This window comes from Rattus norvegicus, chromosome 5 (assembly GCF_021556685.1).
Source record: "Rattus norvegicus strain SHRSP/BbbUtx chromosome 5, alternate assembly SHRSP_T2T, whole genome shotgun sequence".
Lineage (NCBI taxonomy): Eukaryota > Metazoa > Chordata > Mammalia > Rodentia > Muridae > Rattus > Rattus norvegicus.
The window spans coordinates 10,827,924-10,852,003 of record NC_141538.1 but is presented as its reverse complement, the minus strand read 5'-3'; the positions used below and the strand labels follow the sequence as shown (position 1 = coordinate 10,852,003).

General features: G+C 45.0%; 1 protein-coding gene and 1 long non-coding RNA gene across 2 annotated transcripts in view; one reads left to right on the top strand and one right to left on the bottom strand.

Moving 5' to 3' along the window:
• Window positions 1–11,038, top strand: part of LOC120102808 (uncharacterized) — a 40,158-nt gene extending 29,120 nt beyond the window's left edge. The window contains exons 2-4 of the long non-coding RNA XR_015620610.1: window positions 6,494–6,674; window positions 10,521–10,543; window positions 10,649–11,038. This is a non-coding gene — a long non-coding RNA (uncharacterized LOC120102808). The remainder of the gene's footprint in view (window positions 1–6,493; window positions 6,675–10,520; window positions 10,544–10,648) is intronic.
• On the bottom strand, window positions 483–23,203 carry Lactb2 (lactamase, beta 2). The gene is given in 7 exon segments (NM_001024247.1): window positions 483–813; window positions 1,315–1,396; window positions 4,148–4,296; window positions 13,412–13,590; window positions 16,914–17,040; window positions 19,659–19,822; window positions 23,033–23,203. Coding segments are annotated over 7 exon segments (867 nt in total). The 5' UTR covers window positions 23,155–23,203; the 3' UTR covers window positions 483–769.
• Between the last annotated feature and the right edge of the window lie 877 nt (window positions 23,204–24,080).

Genomic DNA, 24,080 nt, shown 5'->3' with positions numbered 1-24,080 from the left:
AGATATCCGTGCTGTGATTGAAGTAGCTAAAGAAAACAGTATTACTGGCAAATGCTAACAAATAACTGTGGGGTGTGAATTGGTGGCCCCCACACACTCCTGTGTTTGAATGCTCGGCTCACAGGGAGTGGCACTGTTAGGAGGTGGCCTCCTTGGAGGAAGTGTGTCACTGTGGGGGTGGGCTCTGGAGGTCTCCTCCTTCGCTCAGGCTCCACCACGTGGGGAGAGCTTCCTTTTGGCTTCCTGTAGAAGACAGTCTCTTTCTGACTGCCTTTGGATCAAGATGTAGAACTCTCAGCTCTTTCTCCAGCACCATTGATAGTAAGCCTGGATGCTGCCATGTCTGCCCACCTTGATGATAATGGACGGAACCTCTGAAACTGGAGCCTGCTCCAATTAAATGTTTTTCTTGTTAGAGTTGCCTTGGATGGTATTTTTACTGCACTAGAAACTCTAAGACAATAACCAAACTCTATAAAGTATTAACTGGTTTGAATTGTTCAACATTTATTACCCTTAAGTAACCACTGTACTTAATCCCTAGGAAAGTGATAAAGTGCTAGATTCTGAATTTCTGGTAAAACCTTCCAAGACCCAGGTTAGATCAGTAACCTGTCCTACATACATAAAACGTAATTTACATATTTCACAAAGGTGTTAAAAGTTATTTTCAAAGTTGTACATTTGATATTTTCTATAAATATGTAATTTATAGCTAAAAGAAAATACCATCTTCTAAAAGCAAAATGAGAACTTTATTGATCTGAAACTAAAGGGAGGCTCTCCATTTCTTGGCAGGACTTGCGATGGAAACTGTAGGAAAAGAAACAGAGAGTAAAAACAAGATATAAGTATATCACTGGGTTTCCAATTCTTTTATAGTAAGAAAAGGTGCACCTTCCGTAAAAGAATTCTGTTGATGACGATAAAGTAATTTCTTCTTGTAGGTAAACACATGGCTGGGGCTTCTAAACAAAATTCAAGCTTTGACTCACTTCTTGATTTTAAGGACTCGACTGCCTGATTTGACAAGTTCATCTACCATCAGGAAATAGCTATCGAGCTCTGACTTCACTGTTTCTATCGGCTTACGACCGTGCCTGTCCTCACGTGTCCCACGGCCAGTGTCCTTGGCCTTGGCATCCTCCCAGGCACCAAGTCACTATGGCGCAGGGCGTGGACCCTACTTCTCCACCGAATGTGGTATTGAAGGGAGACCTCAGATGAGCACTGTTCTACCTAAAAACAAACTCAAGCACCTGCACACGTTTAAATGCTGGTAGAAAGTGCATTAAAGTTCAGAAGGATACGTACATATTTTCCCATCTTTCTCTAGTTTCCTCAAGTGAAGCAAGAGATTATGCTCCGCCATCTTATGTAAATTCTCTGGAACGTTCTGAAAGGAGAAAGGATAACGGAGTCTTAGTTCTAAATACTTAATTGTTTAGAATCTTTAAAGCAAGACACAGCAGAGAAGAAGTTAACCTGAGCATGCTACACTGCTAACCTAAGTCAGGCTGAGGCTCGGCTGACAGCTTTCCTACCTACAGCCCCACCCCGGCACATAAACTGGGAGAGCACAGGAAATCCAGGCACTCAGGAGCTGGAGGTAGGACGGCCATATGTTCAAGGTCATCCTTGGCCATTGTGAGTTTGAAACCAGCTTGTCATAATGAGATCCTGCCTCAAAAAAAGCAAAAATCAAATAAAAATATAATACCAACTTAAGCAATTTCTACCTTGAAAATGGTCTTGTTTTAGAATACTATTCTCTTATGTTTCTATAGATAAAATAGTTAAATGCGACAAATTTTGTTCACTATGGAATTCCTAGTGTTTAGCATACTGACACTCAATAGAAACTCATTAATATTTATAAACAAGGAGTGAGTGTAAAGATTTAGTTCTGCATAATCATAAATTGGCTTTATGCTCTTTTGGGTATTATGATATCTGTATCTTATGACTTACAGCTTTCATTTACTCTTGGATAAAATAATGTAATATTGACATGTTTCAATAAGGAGAATTTTCATTTTATTATTTAAATAAGGATTACAGTTCTGAAGCCAATTTTCTTGACTAAACTCACTTTGTCTGTGACCTAGTTAGTTTTAATTGTTATGGTGACACAGTCCAGAGACATGGGACAGTAGAGTGTCAGTTGAAGAACTGCCTAAATCAGACTGTCCTGTAGGTGTGACTGTGGAGAGTGTCTTGATTATTAATTGATCTAGAAGGGTCCAGCTTACTGTGAGGGGCACCATGCCTAGGCTTCTGTGTCTAGAACGACTCCATTTCTTTTCCAATCTGGCCTAGAAAGTGCTTACTCCTCCTTTAGATAAAACCCATCACTCTGTATCTTCACTACGTAAAACTACGTCAAATTTTGTGTCAGCATATGGTGTATAGAACCTGAAGGTAGGAGTGAAAAATATGACTTGGATATTCCCCATGCTCCAACACGTGGGCCTTTGGAGTACTGGAGTGTTCTGGACTAAAGTTCTCAACCTATAAAACCACGTAGTGTGTATGGAGGAAGCGGTCACGACAACCTGTCTTCACTAATCCTTGGACCCATCGAAGGCAAAGGCTTGTGCTTATGTATGTATTTCTGCACACACTGTAGCATGTGACTTATCAAATATTTAACGAGTGCTGAATGACTTACTCACTCTAGGCTGTCAGTCCACATGCAGGAGGTGTATATACAGTACCTCTGTGTACACACAGAACACACTCCCGCTCTGTGAATATACAGAACACACTCCTGCTCTGTGTGTAAACAGAACACACTCCTGCTCCATGTATATACAGAACACACTCCTGCTCTGTGTGTGCACAGAACACACTCCTGCTCTGTGTGTGCACAGAACGCACTCCTGCTCTGTGTGTGCACAGAACACACTCATGGATGAAGAAGCACTGTTTGTTTAGGCATGAGCAGTTATGTAAGGAGTAAGCTGTGACTGGGTAGAGAGTTTTGCTGGCTGTTCTTAGGTTAGGGAAAGAAAACCCTCAGTGTAGCAGTGTATAGTTTAGAGTGGCTACACACTAGTATTAGAGAGGTAATGAGCTCTTACACTCAACTTTTAAGCTTTTTTAGTGTGTGTGCACGCACACACATGCATACTGAAGCTACATGTTGACCTTGGGTATTTTACTTGATTACTTTCCACCTTATGTTTTGAAAAAGGGTCCCTCAGTGACTCTAGAGCTCATGGATTCTTTGTCCCCAGCACTGGCACATAATATGACTTTTACCTGCTGGAAATGGAATCTAGTCCTCATGGGTGCACTGTGGGCACTCTAGTGACCGACCTATCTCTCAGTCCCAAAGAAAGAAAGTACTTGTATTAATTTTTCCAACGAGCTTTTCTCCTAGTAGTGCCAGGAATCCCAACCCAGAGGGTTGAATATGCTAGGCTGGCTAACTCTACTCCTGAGTCACCCCGCCTGTCCCATCAGAGGTGACTGTCACCTATCATCTTTGTCTGCGGAGGTGAGGCGCAGTGGAGTGTGACTTAGCAGTCTGCAGGGTACCCCAGGGTAGCCTCTAACTGGGTAAGTGCTGAGGCTGTGTGTGCTACTGTGTCCACCCTGGAGGGACTTGTAAAACTACTGAGCTACTCTAGCTGCACGGCAGACACTCGCCTTGCTAAAACCCGGAGCAACATTAACTGAGCCACACAGTGGGGCAGGAATGTGCCCAGAGGCCACACACTGAGTCTGGAGTCCTTCCTGTAGAAAGGGTTCTATTCATGCGTTTTGATGCACATTTTCCCATTATTAGGCTACAATTTTCCATTGCTATGACCCTCAGGTGTTCTTTACTTTGTTTTTGCTTAGAAGGTCACTCTCTTTGTCACCAGGTAACCAAGAGGGCTAGAACAGGATGTCATTACAAACTAGGCAGGGCAGCTCTGGTGGAGTCACGTGCAGCGGTTACAGTGGCTCAGCATGGCCACCTTCACTCTCTCTCTCTAGACACTTCTCTCTCCTAACTGTTGGTCGCAGGCGTAGGCAGCTGGCAGTACTTAGAGAATAAAAACGCTGGTACACCTGGGATGTATGCAGTTTACCGCCCCGCTTACTCAAGTGCACTGTACTAAAGAGTGGCCGTGCACAGATAAGATCTAAGACTCACCTTGTAAATCATTTTCCTAAGTTCGCTCACTGAGAATGATTCCTCAAGGTTATCACGGAATACGGTGATAATTTGTTCTTCTCGGTTATTTCGGTGAGAAATATATTCCAGAATTTTAGCTTCGGCATTATGGATCACTGGGCCATGTCCTGAATTAAAAGAGGAATACAAATTAGTGCGACCAAATAAGAAACATGAAGAAAAAGCTAAGCTACTCTACTTAAACATAATTCATACACTCACTAAAGAGCAGTCTAAGTACATACATATTCATTGCCCGGAAAGAGCACAGGTCTAACACATAAAGACTGCATACAGGGCCTTCAGTTGGGCCTGTCAACAGAGTGATGGGAGGAGGTCTCTCCAGATTCCCACCTCTCCTTGAGGATCTGCTATGCTAACGGTTGCAGGAGAGGAAGAGGCAGCTCAGCTCAGTAGTGCAGCCACTCGGACTGCCGAGACTCCTCTTGTAAACAATTCTCACCCATGGTCCTGTAAGCAACCCTGATAAACTCATTGGCTTACCGTAGAGAGACATTAAAGTAGAAAGGGGAGGGGTATTTGGGAAGAAGAAAGGGATCAGTGGGGATGGAAGGGGTATAAGAAATGTATTGGGTAAAAATAATCAATATTTATTGATTATTTTAAATATTTATTCCCTTCCACAGGTATGTGTGTCTGTGAATGGGTACATGGGTGCCTATAGAGCCAGAGAGGATAACTGGCTCTTTCTGGAGATGGTGTCACAGGTACTTGGGAGCCACTAGACTGGAACGTCCATCACTGAAAGAGCAGCACACACTCTTAACCACTAAGCCCTCTCTCCAGCCCCTCAAACACACTACATAAGCCTATGGAAATGTCATAAGGAAACTGAGTATTATGTATAATTAACGTATGCTAATAAAAAGCACTACATTACAGACAGCCTGGGAAAAATTAAGCTTTGATGGCAACAATGAAAAATTGTGTATAATGCCAAAAACCTTTAGCAAACTATATCAAATGAAAATATTTTTATGTTCCTTAAAATACAAGATTGATTTTAGCAATAGCATATTCACTCACACAGTAGCCATGGTAATAGCAGGTAACATGTAAGTGCTCACCGGGCGCTCGACATTGTTTCTCATACATGAAGTACCCTGTGCTTACAAGGATCCCATGAGGTAGGGACTCTTACCACCCACAGGGAAGGAACATAACCTGCCTACAGCTCTATAGCTAACAAGGGTGGAGCTGAGATTCCCACCAGGCAGTTCTAACCACTATGGATGCGTCTTAACTGGCGCAGCGAGCTTACTAACAAAAGAGTGAGAAAGTACACAAAAGCAGGCTACGGCCCACAGTAGAACTGAAAGCTTACAGCCAATGCAGCCGCTCAGAACTTGCCACAACCCAGATGCAGTTCCACTGAGATTGCCTGCTCTTTAAACAGTGCATGCAGCATGGTGCAGAAGTCCACAAAAGGGACATTTAAAATGTTTGAGAACAAAGCCTCCAGCAGCAGGCTAACCTAGGATCACATGACCAACACTGGACTTTGCTGTGTGACAGGCTGTCCTTTCTTATCCCTGTGAGGAAAAGTGTGAGTGTCTCTGACCTGTCCCCGCAGCTGTGAAGTCATGACATCCCTGCTTTACAGAGCTTTGCTAAGCAGAGATATAAAGGCCTCTGTGTGATACCTGCAGGGACGCAGTCTTTACTATATGGTAACTATGGTGACAGCATAATTTACATAAAAACTGCGTCCTTGCTAACAATACAAGAGGTTTACTGGGTGAGAACACTCCAAGACCCTTTGTAGGGAGCCTTCTTGGTCTCTAGCTCAGGAGGGCCCAAGCAGCTGCTCCTTGTATTACAGAGAGCCCTGAGTGCCTACTCTGCCCATGTCATGGTATTACACATGGCAGCCATATGGTGCATTTACTATTCCTGAGCATGGAGAGCTCATGGGAGACTGCAGGTGAGCTGACAGATCTTCCCATAGCTGTTTTGTTAGGAGCAAGTTAGATAACTAATTCCCCTTTCCCTCTGGGACTCTAGCTGGATTCTTCCTCGGCTCCTGTCACAGAAAGAACATCCACACTGTAACCAGTGCAGTGACATCTGACATATAACAGTTTCTTCTTCTGGCGATCAGATACGTACCAGTTCATAGTTACTATGGAAACGTGCATATCAACACTGTGAGTTAAAGAGTTCAGAGGACAAGTGTTACCCAAGGTTTGACAGCTAAAATGTTGTTTATGAGAGAAGTCAAAGTGAGCTAATAAAGACGACAGACATTGAGGCATCTTCCTGTCCCTACGTAACCTTGCTTTGTTGCAACACTTTTGTCAACAGCTGTGTGAATGCTGATGAAAACTCCTTACAGAAAACTCTATGGAGCGGAGGAACCTAGAGATGATGTGGAGCAGCCAGCAGGAGCTCTGCCTCTTTAGCTTCCTAGGTGAGAAGAGTCAGGGTAACAGATCAAGCTGCACTGAAGAAAAAGGAAGACAGGAGCCTGGACACTAAGAAAGAGGTAAGGACTTGTAAGACGCACGGACAGACACACAGGGAAGGGGCAGTCCTGATGTCAGCAGACTGGCAGTCCCAGCTGTAGGACAGATCCACAATTTTAGAAGGCCTTAAATTTACCGTAGGGATCTGGTGTGACTGAGACGTCTATGTTTTAGCCGATGGAGAAGCATCGGTCCATTAGTCTGCTTCCACATTTTGGAGTGCTACAGCCCAGGGCAATCTTGAGAGGGGCTTCCTGCTCGAGAATGAGCTATACCGGGAACATGAAATCAAGAAATAACCCCAAGTTAGCGAGCTGGGGGACAGGCTGCCCAGAGTCTGTCTGTATGGAAGAAGGCTGGAAGAAGCAATAGAAAGGGGTAGGTGTCAATGTGGATTTGCCTAGAAGTTCAGAGAACAGGAAGAGGCTGGGTTGTGGGGTTGGGGTGCTGGTGGCCCTGTTCTGTACGGTGAGGAATTTAGTTTATTGCTTATGGAAAGCAAGTTGTCCCTTGACCAACAACTGCTTGGCCTTAGGAGCTGCATGTGTGTCTAGGCCAGCATGGGGGAGCAGTAGGTTCCCCAGACACCTTCTCCCTGCAAGGCGCTTCACGTGGCAGCATCCGGAGGCTCCGAGATCAGCACTCGAGTTGCCGAGTTCCCTAAGGTTTTCCTTTCCACTGAGGAACTCTGTGGATATATCTTGGCTAGGTATAAAAACTGGGGGACCTGTGAAAGAAGTGAAACCTGCCTAGCTTCAAGGGCCACAGAGCTCAGGGCTGGGGTGGCTCCTGGATGTAGGCCTCAGAGAGAGCAAGCAATGCTAGCAGGAAGAACAGCAAGGACTGAAGACATTAAGGAAGCATTACATCCCAACATCAGTAGGAGAGCACACGACCCATGGCCACAACACTCAAGACTGCGTGCGCCAGATGAAGGCAGCAAACCTACGCACGTGTAGCGTTGAAAAGAAACGAAGACGCATAAAATGGAGAAGCATCGGTCCATTAGTCTGCTTCCACATTTTGGAGTGCTACAGCCCAGGGCAATCTTGAGAGGGGCTTCCTGCTTGAGAATGAGCTATACTGGTGATGGCACAGTACATTCAGTGATGTCACAGCGGGATTTCCAAGACCCGTCCCCCTAAGAAGACCCTGCGGCCAGAAAACAGCCTTTCCATGTCAGAGTATGGCACAGTTTAAGAATCCCGAAGCTGTGCAGACCATGTCAGGTTACAGAGCAGACTATCAGCAGGACCCAAGGCCTGCAACAGACTAAGTCACTGCCGTTCACATGAGCTTGTTATCACCCAGCGATGTGATCCTTTACAGAGTTCCCACTGCATTTTGAGCATGAACTAAAGCAATCCGCATGTCTTCAGGAGAAGTCACACAACAGCTATCAAAGCTCTACACTGAAAAGTCAGAGAGGAAGCCAGGTAGTGGTGGCACACACCTTTAATCCCAGCATTCAGAAGGCAGAGGCAGGCAGATTTCGAGGCCAGCAGAGTTCGAGGCCAGCTTGGTCTACAGAAGGAGTTCTAGGACAGCCAAGGTTACACAGAGAAACCTGGTCTCAAAAAAAAAAAAAAACAAAAAAAAAACAAAAAAAAAAAACAAAAACAAACAAACAAACAAACAAAAAACCAGAGCGGAGTTGGTCAGCTGGCTCAGTGCTCAATGGATAGTGGCACGTGACATTAAGCCTGATGACCTGAGTTGGAGCCCCGGAACCCACATGGTGGAAGGAGAGAACCAACCCCTGAAAGTTGTCCTCTGACCTCCACTTGTGTCACACACACACGCGAATGTAAAGAAACATAGAAAATCCATAGATTTAGATGAAATAAGCAAATTAAGTACCCCAACATCTTAAAGTAAGAGTAAGTCAAACCCAAGACTGATAAATTGAAAGAACAGTTCAGAGAGTAAAGTGAGTTCAGAGAGTACAGGACGGCAGCCACAGAACTGCCTTTCTATTTATTACAAGTGCATCCTATTGGGAACTAACTGAATTCACCAAAATACTGAGATTAAACTAGTGAAGATGTTACTATATATTGAAAACTACACTTATTACAAGCTTGTACTATTGGGAACTAACGGAATTTGCCAAGATCCTGAGATTCCACTAGTGAACATTTTGCTATATCTTGAAAAGTACACTTATTACAAGTCTGTTCATGAAAATGTTGCTATATCTTGAAAAGGAGAGTTATTACAAGCACGTCCTATTGGGAACTAACTGAATTTGCCAAGAAATTTAGATTATATTCCTGAAAATTTTTCTATATTTTGTAAAGTACACTTATCACAAGCATGTCCTATTGGGAACTAACTGAATTCGCCAAGTAACTGAGATTCTGTTTGTGAAATTTTGCTAAACCTTTAAAGGATAAGGTTCCCAAACTCTCAGCCAAACTAACCAAAAGGAGGAGACAAGGATTTAACACAATTGAACACCAAAAAGAGAATGCTGCAGGAGACTTCTGAACTTCAGGTCACTGTACAGGATTCTGTAAATTCAGCCTGTTAAACTGGAACATCAAAAAGAAATGGATGAGTTTTCTCCTATATGTGACGTATCGACATTGAAACGAGAAGACAGAAACAAGCAAACATCTGTAGTGGGGAATAGGACTGAAGGACCACCATGGGCCTCCGCAAAGAGGAGCCCAGTACCGGAATTCACGGCCCACAAGACAGAGGAGACCCAGGATGCTCATCTAGTGTTGCCTTGCTCCTGGTTAACGATCCAACGACAAAGGCAACATGTCCTTGATGAATGTCTCATCAGAAGAAAGCAAGCTGACAAAATTCAGCGCCCTTCATGACAAAAGCTCTTCAGAATGCAGGCCGGGAGTGCCAGACTTGAGCATAATAAAGGCAATTATGACAAGCCTAGTGGCTAACCCACACACTGGAGAAAACAAAGCACGTCCTCTAAATTCAAGACCCTACTCTAATTCAATGCAGTCATTGAATTCTTTTGTTTGTTTGGTTTTTAGAAAGACTGGGTGTCTCTGTGTAGATTTGCCTGTCCTGAAACTCCCACTATGGAGCAGGCTGGCCTTGAACTCACAGAGATCTGCCTGCCTCTGCCTTCCAAGTGCTGGGACTGAAGGCATAGAAGCACCACCTCCACCTGGCCACAGTGTTTGAATTCCTAGCTGGGTCAGTAAGCAAAGAGAAAGCTATGCAGGTGAGATTTGAATGTGACATTCCCACAGGCTTGTCCTGTGAGTTCTGGTCTCCAGCTAGTGCTGCTCTCCTCGGGAGCATGAAGGATCTTTCAGAGGTGGGCTATGGAGCAGGAATCAGTCACTAGGAGGTGCCCCAGCCATTTATGGCTCATGGTTCTTGGCACCTTCTGCTTCTCAGGTGTGACTATTCTCTGCTATGCAGTCGTGTACGGGGAGGAGCTGGTATGTCAATAAAGATGGCAGAAGCCAATCGCTGGTCGAAGATACAGAGGTGGGATTTCCGGGTCCCAGGAGGAAGGGGAGGTCACCCCCGTCCTCCACCTCCAGCCAGGCTTTTCAGAGAGGAGGACAGGCGCCATGTAAGGCCAACTAGAACCTGTGGGGCTTCCGGGAAGAACAGTTGTTGGCAGCTTAGTAAAGCCAAAGGAAAGGAACTGGCGGAACTCTCGGGAAACGCCAGCTGGCAACATGGCCGCAGCTGTTCTCCGAGCATAGCCGGGATCTCGGGGAGAGCTCCCAAGAAAGAGTAAGCGTGTTATAAAATTACCCACAACATGTTCTGGCTGCCATGGACTGAGTTGGCCCACTAGGTCTTCCCTGCCTTGATGGCCTAAAACCCTCTACAACTATGAGTCAAAATAAGTCTTTATCTCTTGTTTCTGCCAGGTACCATGGTCCCAGTGCAACAAGTAAGTATGTGAAAGAACATGCAAACGTAAAGGAGGACCCAGCTTACCCTCCCTCGAAGACAATATGGATCAGATAAATAACCAGGAAAACAATCTCCTTCACAGTAACCTCTTCCCTGCTCTCGGTTGACAAAAACAGCAGCAGCAGCAGCAGCAGCAGCAGCAGCAGCAGCAGCAGCAGCAGCAGCAGCACCACCACCACCACCAAAAAGACAACAAAAACACACCAAACCCTAGGAATAAACCTAACGGAAGATATGAACGATCTCTATAATGAAAACTATAAAGCACTGTAGAAATAACTGGAAAAAGATATAAATCTGTGTTCACGGATTGGCAGAGTTAATACTGTGAAAACAGCCATATTACCCAAAATGGTAAACAGATTCAGTGCAAATCCCCATCAAAATTCTGATAACATCTTTTATCTAACCCGAAGGCATAGTTATCAAGATTATTAACAAAAGACCCAAATAAAGCAACTTTGAGCAGTGCTGGATAGTATCATAGTATCTGATTTCAAACTATACTGCAGAGCTACTGCAGACAAAAGGTTTGGTTCTAACACAAAGCTTGGTACCCAGTCTCACCCCAAAGTGAAGCCCATAGCTGTGCTTCGAAGGCAAACAATGTTGGGAAGGCAGCCGCTCAGCAAGCAGTGTGGGAACCTGGACAGTACACACATGTGAAATGAAACAAAATACCAGACTCTCACTTTGTACCAACAAACAAAACAAAGGTAAAAAACCAAACCATACTACCCCAAATGGATCAAGGAAGGATCTTGTTGCATAATTTGGACCTTTGAAACCACTCAAGTTAAACATGGGGCAAATAGTTTAAAGGAAAACACGAAGAGACGTCTGAAAAGGACTCTACAGCTTGAGAAAATGGGCAAGAACTGATGAAGAGGTGAGATTAGAAACCTCTGCGGCAGCTGGGCAGTGGGGCGCACACCTTTATTTCAGCACCTGGGAGGCAGAGGCAGGTGGATCTCTGAGTTTGAGGCCAACCTGGTCTACAGAGTGAGTTCCAGGATATCCAGGGCTTCAGAGAGAAGCCCCGTCTCAAGAACAAATAAACCCTACCAATAAGGGAGCAATCAGTAGAGTGAGGAAAGCCTGCAGACTGAGAGGAACTCGCCAGCCACTGATCTGGCATGGGTTGGGTTAGTCAATTTCTTAATATCTCTCATATGCACACACACACACACACACACACACACACACACACTATAAAAACACCAAAAGAATAATGTAGTCAGCGGGAAAATGAATTGCCCTAGTTAGCATCTGCTGTTGTTACTGAAGCTAGCCTTGAATTCATAGTAATTTATCATGTAATCCTCCTACCTTAAGTACTAGGTTGCAGCACAAATCATACCCAAAACTGCCTCAAAGAAGCAATTTACAAATAGCTAATACATGAAAAGAATATTTAATACTGTCAGCCACCAGAGAAATGCAAATCCAGACTACATTGAGATTTTAGTTCATTCCAGTCAGAAGCACTATCTTCAGAAAACAAAAACAAAAATAAAAATGAGAAATGCTAGTTAGGATATAGGGAAACAGAACCTTTAAACACTGCTAATGAAACTACAAATTGGTATGATAAATACAGAAATAAGCAAGATGGTTCCCCATGAAATGAAAAACAGAGCTGGGATATAGCTTGAAGGTAGTGTACTTGCTTATCATGTACCAGTCCCTGGGTTCCATCCTCAATACTGTAAAAGACAAAGCCAACCAACTAACCAACTAACCAGCCAAGCAAGCCAACTGAACCCAAATGAGCCAACCAAACAACCAACTCCAATGAACCAACCAACTCAACCAAACCAACCAAACCAACCAACCAACCAACCCAACCAATCAAACCAACCAAACCAACCAACCAACCAACCCAACCAAACCAACCAACCAACCAACCAACCCAACCAACCATCCAACCCAACCAACCAACCAAACCAACCAAACCAACCAACCAACCAAACCAACCAATCAAACCAACCAACCAACCAACCAAACCAACCAACCAAACCAACCAACCAACCAAACCAACCAACCAACCAACCAAACCAACCAACCAACCAACCACCAACCAACCAACTTGCAAACAGTACTATCGCTTGATCTAGGTGTACTACTGTTGGCTATACCCAAAGAAACCAACAGTTTCGTGCAAGAGCCATACCTAAATGTCCATGTTATTCTGGCTTTAATTGCAATAGCAAGTTCTTTAAAGAGCCTAAGTGCTTGTCAATGCATGAAGAAAGTAAAAAGTACTTATATACAACATATAAAGAATGAAATATTGTCTTCTGGAGAATGGATGGATCATTTTGTCAAAGTCAACTATCACGTTTCACTCTTATGTAGAATCTAGATTTTAAAAAAAAAGGCACTGAGGGGTCTGGAGAGATTGTTCAGAACATGTATGACTGTTACAGAAGAAAGTCTGGAGGGATGATGGCTTACAGGGTCAGAACATGTACAATTGTTACAGAAGATTTAGGTTCATTTTCTGCACGCAAGCCTGCAGCTCCAGTTCTACGGGACCTGACAGCCTCTTCCGACCTCCATGGGCACTGCACTAATATGCACCCCCTAAAACAAATATTATTAAAAAATAAAATCTTTAAGAAATGGAAGTTGCAGATTACAACAGCGACGGGATAATATGCAGCAAGTCCGCTCAAGGTCTGCTGTACAATACATGCATGGAAATGCCATCACAAAGCCTAGCACTCAGTTAGTATATGCTAATACAAAACCTCCATGCTCTATTTCAACTCAGAGGTAAGTCAAATGGACACTCCTTATCATGGGAAAAGAATGGTTTACTAGACCAAAGGACATCACTCACCTGGATATATAATGTTGGCTTTGACTTTTAGTAAGTCTTTTAGGGAGTTCATGTAATCAGAGAGGTCTTCAAATATCGTTGTCCCTTCTCCTAGGATGCAGTCCCCAGAAAAGATGGCATTTTCCTCTTCCAGGAGTAAAGCCATGTGATCATCAGTGTGGCCAGGAGTGTATAAGACTCTAGGCAAGAACACACATTATAAACCATAAGTCAACAAGTATGAATTCTTACACTTGGGGCAAAATGTTGAGAAGTGAATAACTCGGTCACTGTAGACAAGACATCAACACATGCTGACAAGCAGGGAATTAACTTCCTCCAGAGGCTGCTTGTGGAAGCTGACTCCAGACAGAAATCTCCTATTATTAGATCATGTTTCTTATCCAGAAGTGCACATTTAATAACATTTTTCTTATAAATAAGATGATTACTATAAAGTTGAAAAACATGAAAATAGAAAAAAGAAAAATCAAGATTACTCAGAAACAATACTTTTAGTTAAGAACATAGCCTTTCAAATTTGTATACTAACAATTAAAAAACAACACTGCAGGCTTTGAAGTTTTCATTTATTTCATTGTATTTCTCTACATTATTAAATTTTTTACAGGTAAACACATAAGCTCTCTACGTAATAGCTGGCACAATGCTACATTTCAAAATTAAATTTTAATAGCATTATATAAACATTTAAAAGAAACATTCTTAAATATATGTTTCCACATATTTTTTTAAGTAAGTGTAGAGGCTGGAGAGATGGCTTAGCAGTCAGGAGTGCCTGTTGGTCTCCAAGAGGATCCAGCACTCACTGTGGATTACAAAGAAGAAGACTGCTTGGAGGACATACTGGCAGAGATTTTTCTGCTTCCTATTTGCAGACCTAATCCCCTGAAAACAAGCTGAGCTCCATGTTTTCTCCTACCTTGCCGTGGCCATACTGTTGTCACAGCAAGAGAAAAAGACAATGCTTATCCCCTTAGTATTACGAGAAAATTCAGTCAACTACCTACCCATCTGTTATATATTTTGTTCTTATTGGTTGTGTTTTTCCTGTAGCACTAGGAATTAAAGAGGCAGAGGCCGCTTAGACGCTCAGCAAATACCATGCTGCTGAGCCGTGCGTGTGTGCGCGCGCGCGTGTGTGCGTGTGTGTGCGCGCGCGTGCGTGCGCATGTGTTTGCACACATGTGTTATTTTTAAGAAACCTACCCCAAGCTAGCTGTATATAAATTATAGCAATCAGCTTTAAAACTGGCGCCTTGGCACATGGAGGACACTCACTGGTTTGGAAGAGTGCAGTGCACACTCATTTCATTCCCCCTTCACGTTCAGCAGTGAACGCTTGCCTACTTAAAGACACTACTTGTAGGAACTCAGTGCCTTCCATGTGCAGGGCCCTCATGAGGATATAAAGGTGAACTTGGACTATCCCTACTGTCTTAGTTTGGGTTTCATTGCTGTGAAGGGACACCATGACCAAGACAACTCTTACAAAGGCAAACATTAAATTGGGGCTGGCTTACAGGTTCATAGGTTTAGTCCATTATCATCATGGTGGGAAGCATGGCACAATGTATGCAGATGTGTGCTGGAGAAGCTGAGGGTTCTAGGCCGACTTGAGCATATATAGGAGACTTCAAAGCCCTGCCTCCATAGTGACACACTTCCTCTAACAAGGCCTCACCTACTCCAGAAAGGCCACACCTCCTAACAGTGCCGCTTCCCAGGGGCCAAGCATATTTGCCCAGCACGCCTGTGTAGGAAGATGACTAGCTAATTACCAGTGCCACTTACTTCTTCTCTTGGGGATGAAGTTAAACTATACGACCCCGAGTCTCTACAATCAGGTATGAAACATGACTGAACGTATAGCTAATGCAACAGAAACCTACAACATGAAACCTATGACAAACCTTCTTGTTCTTTTTATGTACTGCACTGAGTTCCCTGTGTGGACCTTGGAAGTCAAGTGCAGAGGAGTGTGGAATCACAAGATCAAAGCCACCCACAGCCCAGGTCCACTGAGCACCTGGTGGCCACTCACAAACCAGGAAGCTTTTGTTTGACGTCATGTGCCTGAGAAACGTCTTTGCTATTTGAACCACTGCATTCCTAATTAGCTAGTTGTGGCAACTGGCATTAATTAGCCACCACTGTGCCTTGTCAGAGCTGAGAAGACACCTACTCACATACAGAGTGCTTTAACGAAACAGCAAGAACTGTGTGAGACCCAGAGAGAGGAGGTAATTCTGCTCAGAGAGGGATTCAGAATCATTGGTGAACTGGGAAATACCTTTTACCAGGAGAAAGGCCTGTGAAGGGAGCGAGGCCCAGGGAAAGGGAAGACAAAGACAAAGGCGGATGGACGCGCATGCCACAGGGATTTACACACAGTTAGTTCATCTGTCGTGAGAAGAGTAGATGGAGCTAAGACCAGAGATGTTGTTTGGGGCTAGACCATGGAACTGTGAGGACAGTAAACATCTTGTGGCTGGCAGGAATCAGCAAAGGTTCGAGTGACAGGGGTACAGGGAAGACTAGACAGGGGAAGGCTGGAGACAGACGGTTAGGGAGGCTGCCACAGCAGGAGGCAGGGGAAGGGACAGTGCCAGCGAGTGCTTTGTCTTAATTGTTTTTAATTACATGTTTATTTATATATGGGTGCTGGGTTGGGGGCATGGTGTCTATGGAGGCAGGAGGACATCTTCTGGGAGCTGGTTCTCTCCTTCTATTATGTACCCTGAGTGACTCAACGCAGGTCATCAATCTTAGTAGCAAATGTTTTTACTCACTGAGCATCTTGGGCCCCTGACTTTTGAGGCAAAATCTGATTTTGATGAGGGGTCAGGGAAAGGGAAAGGTGAAAAACAGTTAAAAGTTTGAAAGTAATCCTGCATAACGTCCCAGTGCAGAGAGCAGTGGGCAGGAACAGACAAGGAGGCAGAGGACTGTCATTAGTTCAGCTTCAGAAAATCAGAGCGGGAAAGACTTTATCTCTGAAACAGGTCGACCCAGGACTATTTTTTCGAAGTGAGAACATTGAGAAAATCCTACAATGAGGTTCAGGTAGTCCCCTGATTCACCCACGAAAGAAATGTTAACTTTTAAAATAAATACATTTGCTGTTTTGAGACAGGGTCTTCTGCTGTAACCAAGCCAACCTGGAGTTTATTAGGTAGCACTGACTGGCCTCGAACTCATGGCAACACTTCTGACTCAGCCTCCCATGTTGATGAGCAATCATGCTTGCGCCCAGTCTTTTCAAGTTTGTATTTCTGAACAGTGGTATGAATTTAAACAACACAAGAACAATCAGAGAGCTGATGGAGTGAAGGGTCTTCGTTTTCTGGTTTTGCAAGCAAGCCCTTTCTTCCCCTTTTCTGAGAGCTCAATGTGTCATATTTCTTCTGTACTCATGATTCTTCGCACATTCAGGCAAACATCCCTGTATAACCCTTTATAACACGTGTGCACAGGCTGTAAGTTAGGGCTATTTACTTACCTGAGCGTGGCTCCCTCAGTCTTAATCAAGTCTCCATCTTCTATATAAACATATTGCTGTTCTCCACTTCCTATAATTTCTTCTTTCTGAGGATTCCGTCGAAGTTTTTTAATGCAATAAGTGGCATCTAGTCATAAAACATGTATATATATTAGGTCATACTCTGAATAGTTCATCTTTTTAAGAGACCAGCCCTCGCACAGGCGACACCCACTAATGGCTGCATAAAACCCTAGCATCAGGACGACAGGACAACAGAATTAAAGGATTGTATCTCTGTGGTGGAACCAGGTCACATAAAAGCTGCCATGACTTTCTAGTCATTTCTCAGCTAGCTTTTGACTCCGGGAGGTTACAGGGAGACAGTCTGATGGAGGGTGAGCACCTTTCTCTAGGGGCCTGCCTGTGAGCAAGCCATGGCAGTCCTCAACAGCAAGACCACCTGCGCTGTGAGTGCTCACAAGGTCCCAGAGACTCTAACCCTGAAAGTTAAGATACAAGACTGCTCATCAGTGGAAAGAAACCCAATGCTTTACCACTCAGCAGTGTCAGCCATTTCACCAGCACAGCAGCTACAGTGGATAAAGGCAACAGTCGGACATAGCTGGGAGAGTGAAACTGTCAAACGGAATGAAGACCATAGTGGATATGCCTGGAGCTGAAGAGACAGCTCAGCCAGGAGAGGACTGGGGGTGGGGCAGCAGCTGAGACATGACTTACACGACAAGCAGGGTGGGTAAAGACAGGCGAGGCTGGGGATTTAGCTCAGTGGTAGAGCGCTTACCTAGGAAGCGCAAGGCCCTGGGTTCAGTCCCCAGCTCCGAAAAAAAAGAACCAAAAAAAAAAAAAAAAAAAAAGACAGGCGAGAGCTGGTGGGGAGAGGAGCTGCTGAGAAGAGCTCTGGGAAATCTTAGGAGAGGTCTGGGAAATGTGTGTGCTGTGGCTGTGACAATGCTACCATCTTGTCTAATGAAAACTCTGTCTGGGAAGGATGGAGAAAGTTGTATAGGTGAGATGGCTCGGCTGACAGGAGAGTGGGTGTTAAACTTGGCCACTGTGGCCACTAGACAGCTTTTAGTAAGATCTGTGACAGTATTAACAGCACGGTCAATATGGCAGCTCTAAGTGGTGGGGGTGGGAGTGGGAGTGGGGGTGGGGTGGGGGTGGGTGGAGTCAAACAGAACCTGGAGGGGATAGCTGCCCACAGTCCAACTGGATGTGATAAAGGTTAGGGCAGCGGTGCTGAGAACAGAGGGAGAAATTACGTTTGCAAGTTATACTGACTTTTCCCCCTCTTCCGAGACAGGGTTTCTCTGTGTGGCTCTGGATGTCCTAGAACTCCCTCTGTAGACCAGGCTGGCCTTGAACTCAGAGATCCATTTGCCTCTGACTCCCAAGTTCTGTGAGTAAAGGTGTGATTCATACTGACTGTTTTTACTTTGAAGATTTTGTTTTTACTTATATGCTAATGTAATGTATGCTAAATGTGTGTAGTGACCACAGGGCCCAGAAGACACTGGATCCTCTGGAGCCAGAGTCACAGGTGGTTGTGAACTGCCTGACATAGGTTCATCATGCTGTGACCCAAACTCAGGTTCTCTGGAAGGCTAGGACACACTTTTAACCACTGAATAAAATCTCCGGCCCTAAACTGGTTGGTTTTGAAAAAAGTCTATGGCCTATTAAAAATACACATAGCTTAAAAAAAATACAAGTAGTCAGCACTGGAAATTACTGGAGCCATACCTGCCCTACCAGCAACTAAACAGTAAAATAACACGAAGCAAGACAACTACAGTACAACGGGAAGGAACAAGGTAGCCACTGGGGATGTAGGGGAGAACCACGCAGAAGCAGAGCGCCTCGGAACCATTTGGATGCCAAACCAAGCAGCAAGATCTTTCTCAAAAACAGGACTAACATTTTAGTAGCTATAAAGAGCTTTGTCAAATTTCTCTTCTACTTTCTTTGTATCATCTGGATGGTAATTATACAATTTTTTTTTTTTTTTTTTTTTTTTTTTTGTAGAACCTAGAACTTTTACTCTCGGGAAATCCCAAAGGTAACTTTATGCAGTGCTTTCAGGGTGTCTGTATTTGACTGTCATCTCTCACGTGGGGTCTGGTATGGGACTCCCTAGCTGTGGCTTCAGGCTGGTGGGCTTTGGTTTAGGGCTGTTCACGTGGGGAAGCTCCTGAGAGCATTTTCTGCTTCTGTTCTCAGCTGTTGTCTTTGTGCCACACCCAGTGCCTGACACACAGCAGGAGCCTGGATGGTCAATGGCTGCCTTAGTCTAAGACTGTGAAGGCAGAGTAAAGGACGAAGAGGACAGGAAAGGCGTCAGTGCTACGTAAGTGTCAGGGAGAGAGAACTATCGAGATCTCTGACACAGTGCTTGGATCTCTTAGCAGCTGTAGCAGAGCTGCCTTAAGGCCTCAGGTAGTCTGCTTGGGAACAGACACTAACAGCATCAACCTTCCAGTACCCTGGGAAGTGTTCAGTGCAGCACCTGATGAACAGGAAGTGCTCAACAGCTGTTAAAGGCAAGGCTGCGCTGGTCACAGAGCCTAAAGCTTAGCTTCATCACTGGCCAAAGGGAGAAAGGACTTGAAGGAAAAGTTTCCCATGTCACCTTTGCTAAAATTGACAGTATTCATGCTGTATCAATTAAAAAACATCAATATAGTCAAAGGCTTAAACTATAAATGATTTCTCAAGCATAGCTAAACATGGTTTTCTGCTTACCATTACTGATGTTTTTACAAATGTCTACGATGCCTCCAGAATGATCTCGGTGCCAGTGAGTCACCAGAATTTCCTGGATTGCGGTGTCAAACTCAGCCAAGGCCTGCTTTAAACAGCTGATATATTCTGGAACTGATGGCTCTCCCGTGTCAATGAGGATTCTCCTACAAACGACAGGGAGGACGATCACGTCGGAACCTGTGGCTCACATTAGCATTCCTTTACGTAGATAACTTGCATTAAATTAAAGAAAATACAAACTTTTGCTTTGAACATATTGCTTCAGTTTAAAGCAGTATTTTCCTGTAAGATAGTTCTTGGAAAGAAACTATGGCTAAATGTAAATGTGAACTGCGGTCGGAAGGGACCTCGGGCACCTGAGTAGCAGTTACAGTTCACACAGCACCATTAGGAGCTCTTTCTCAGGCCTTTTGTCTTACGTTCGGAGGTTAAATGACTTGCCTAGGGTTACTCTGCAGTAAAATGGTAGGATCAGCACTCACTCTGATATGCTGACACCAGAGTATGTGCTCTTATGAATTCTGCCCACCAAATGGGTTATAAATCCAAGGACTAGAATTTATCACACCCTTAAAGACATGTGGTCTCATCTGTGGATGAAACAGCATGTGCCGGTTGTTGTTAAGCTCATGGTGCTTTAGTAAATTGCAGGCTGTACATTCTCCTCCTATAACCATAGCTTCACCAGCACTGAGATGGTAGCTAGGTTTCCAGTTCCAGGCACAGCATTCCTCTTGTTGAGTGGCTTTACACCCACAGATAAACACTCCTCATCCAGCAAACTGCTCTTCTCCACAGACGGGGACCACGACAGAAACCACAACCAATGGAGACAGAGTCCTGGAGCCCAGCCCCACGCCCCCATGGCAGGCTCAGGGAACACTGTGGAAGACAGAGTGGGAAGACTGTAGTAGCTTCCCGTGAGAATTTATCTCCTAGTCAGAGCTACACCTCACAAAGTCTCACCACTCTACCACCCAAACACGGGCTGAACAAAGGTGACACCAATAGCCATGAACAACTGGATGAGGAAAGCCCATGAGGCTTCAGCCCAACATAACTATAGGCAAGTGAGGAGAGCTGGGCACCGAGAGGTGGTCTTCTCCAGGGAAGAAAACATTAACTGGCTGTCCAGTGCCACGCAGCCTGAAAACACACATAGGAGTATATTACAGAAACTGAACAGATTATACTTAGGAGTACACAGGTGTATATATACATATATGCATGCTATAACAATTAGTGAAAAAAGAGGCCATGACTTTGAAAGACAATGGGGACGGGTATGTGGGAAGGGGGGGGAGAAAAAGAGTAGAAAGAGGGGGAGGGAAGAGGAAGAAGAAGAGGAGGAGGTGGTGGTGGCTACAGAAGATGGCAAATTAGAGACATTTTGGAGGGAAGATGAGACGGCATGGGCCACTCTAGTTATGGCAACAGAAATGGCCACTGGTCATATTTTGTGCAGTCAAGAAGTGGAAAGGAGGGTGGACAAATTCTTGGTGCTCTGTTTGCATTTTCTTTTTACAAATTCAGTTTAGGTCTTGGGTACATGGTGTGTTCTTGCTGTTCAGAGAAGGGCTTCCTATCTTGGGGAAAACTTTCTTGAAATTCCCTCTAAAAGTTTATATTCTAGGTAAATCCAATAAAGTTGACAGTCACGACTACTTATCAGAAGAAGTCAGGATCAAGCAGGTGAGAGGGCTCAGCAGTAAGGGTGCTTGCTGTCAAGCCAGGCAACCAGTGTGATCCTCAGGGTTAACAGGGTGACAGGAAAACAACTGCGCCCTGTAAGTTATCTTCTGATTTCAATATTCCAGTCATGGTGTGTGAGAGAGCTTGCAGGAGAGCACACATCGCACAAGCGCATGTGTGCGCTTAAGTTAGGATCGAATTCAGAGGAGTACAGAGCTCTGATAAAGATGGAGAGTGAGAGAACAGCAGCTCGAGAGCATGTTGTTAGCGAGGAGGGACTGGTCAATGAGCCCCAAAGTTAGCAGAGACAGAAGCATAAAAATCCCATTGAGTTCAACAATACAGCACCACCTATAACCTTAGACCTCTTTGTGAGGTGGAACACACAAGTCTTGGAACATCTGATTTGGACCCAGGAAACGTTTGTCTCTAATCACCCTTTAGTTTGAGTAGCGACATCAGCACATTAATGATTTCGGTGTTACTGATTAAATATCCTATAGAAATAAAATTATCACTTAAGTAGAATATGTGATTCCATTGGACATTCCTGCTTAGTAACTATTCATATTAGTAGTTTCTTAATCCGATTTTCATAGAAACACAGCCATCGATTTTTTTTTTTTTTGGTTCTTTTTTTTTTCGGAGCTGGGGACCGAACCCAGGGCCTTGCGCTTCCTAGGCAAGCGCTCTACCACTGAGCTAAATCCCCAACCCTCCAGCCATCGATTTTTAATCCTCGAAGAAAAGCAGGCTGTGTTGAATTTATTGGGACCGTCTGCAACCTTCAGCAGGGCATTCTCCAGGGTTTTTCAGACTATCTGCAATTTCCGGCTTAGGCGCTGACTTCAGTATGAGTTTAAAATGACACAGGGAAGAGACTGCCCTGGGCCGAGGAAGTACAGCTCAGACTACACTCTAGCGGTTAGGCGCTCTGCTGCTAAACGAGTGCAGGAAGCCTAAAGGTCCGGCACTTTACCCCGGCCTTATTCACTCTGGGCTTGACCTGTTATGTCTACTTGGAATTCTTCCATTTCCCAATAGTCACATGCTTGTAAATGTCCTTTACTCTAGAAGGGTAAATTAATAGAGACTTGAAATGCAAACGAGCTATGCTTGTCATACACGACCAGAAGGAAAAGGAAAATGAGTTATTTTCCCCTATACACAGGCTGGGGTGCTCTTTTGGGTTTAGATTTGGGTTGAAATGGAAGAAACTTCTGCCCTCTACTGTAAGAGAATGGATTCAGCATAGTGAATAGCTTTCACGATGGGAGGCTCTGGGCAAAACAAAATGGAAGAAGAAAATACTGTAAACTTTTGGGGGACTGGGAATAAGGGTCTTGCTATACGACCCAATCAAGCCTGAAACTGACTATGCAGACTAGGATGGCCTCGAACTTGGGGCGACCCCTCTGCTTCTGCATTCTAAATACTGGGTTTCAAGTGCGCACCAACACACAGGCTCCCTTAAACTCACTGAGTCACCTCCTGCAGGCAGCCAGACAGCAAGTAAACCGGATTCAGCCGTGGGAAGCCTGTGCTTTTCTTATGTTCTCCGCTCTCCGCGGAGCTCGGGGGCTCGCTGGGGGCTAGCCTGGCCTCTCGCTGCCTCCGGGTCACGCGAGTGTGTGAGCCGGGGGCTCAGGGGTGGCGTTTACCTGCTGCCGGTTCCCACCAGGTACGTGTTGGTGCCTTGCAGGGTCATGGGACCCGGGTTACAGCCCAGCACGCGTACCACCCGACTGGACAGCTGCTCGATGCGCTGCAGAGCGGCAGCCATTTCTACCTCGGTGACCGCCGGCGCCTAAATTTTAAGTCACTCGGCCAGCAGCGGCCCCAGGCAGGGAGGGCTTGGGCGGCGGTCACGTGACACCGCACAGATCACGTGAGGCTTCGCGCATTGACCCGGAACGGATTGGCAGCCGCCATAGGGTGACTCGCCGGCCTGCGGAGCAGCCAAGGGGTGGCGGGATGTGTGCGTCGTGGCTGTGGCGTGAGGTGAACTGATGTGACCTAAGGTCTCCTGAGTTGGCCTGACCCGCCCGCACTGGCCTAAGCCAGCTCTGTCGCAGAGCTTCGTGTGTCTCTGGACCTTGTTCCCAAGTAGCCAAGCATATCCATAACGAGTGACATTTCTTCATTGTAAAGTTAATCTGCAGAGACGGGGAGGGAGGGTCCTAAGTGTAGGCAGGTGTGGGATAGTTACTGAGTCACCAACCTAGGAAGGAATGGCATGCCGGGTTAAGTGGCACTTTAATCTGAAGAATAGCTTACCTTTCATAATAAATGATACAACCAACATTTACTTATACCTGTGTGCTTCTTGCTAAGGGCCACCTCCGAATATTCCTTTTTAATCCTCAACAACAGGGAAAAAAAAAAGAAAGAAAAATGTGACTGTGTACACCTGTACCTGTGGAAGCCAGAAGACAACTGGAAGTGCATCTAATCAACCTTCACCAGCCGTGGAGGCCACTTAGGCCAGACTGGCCGGCTGTTGACCGCCCCAGGGGTTCCCGTGTCCATCTCCCCAGTATAGGCATTATAAAAACGAGACACCATGCTCCACATTTTTACATAGGGGGGTCAAACTCGGGTTGTGGTGTCTGTAAGGCAAGCCTTTACTAACTGATCTATCTCCCCAACTCCCATTGTCAACTCTTAAACTCCCACGCTGTCTTTAACCCTCAACAGACACAAATATCC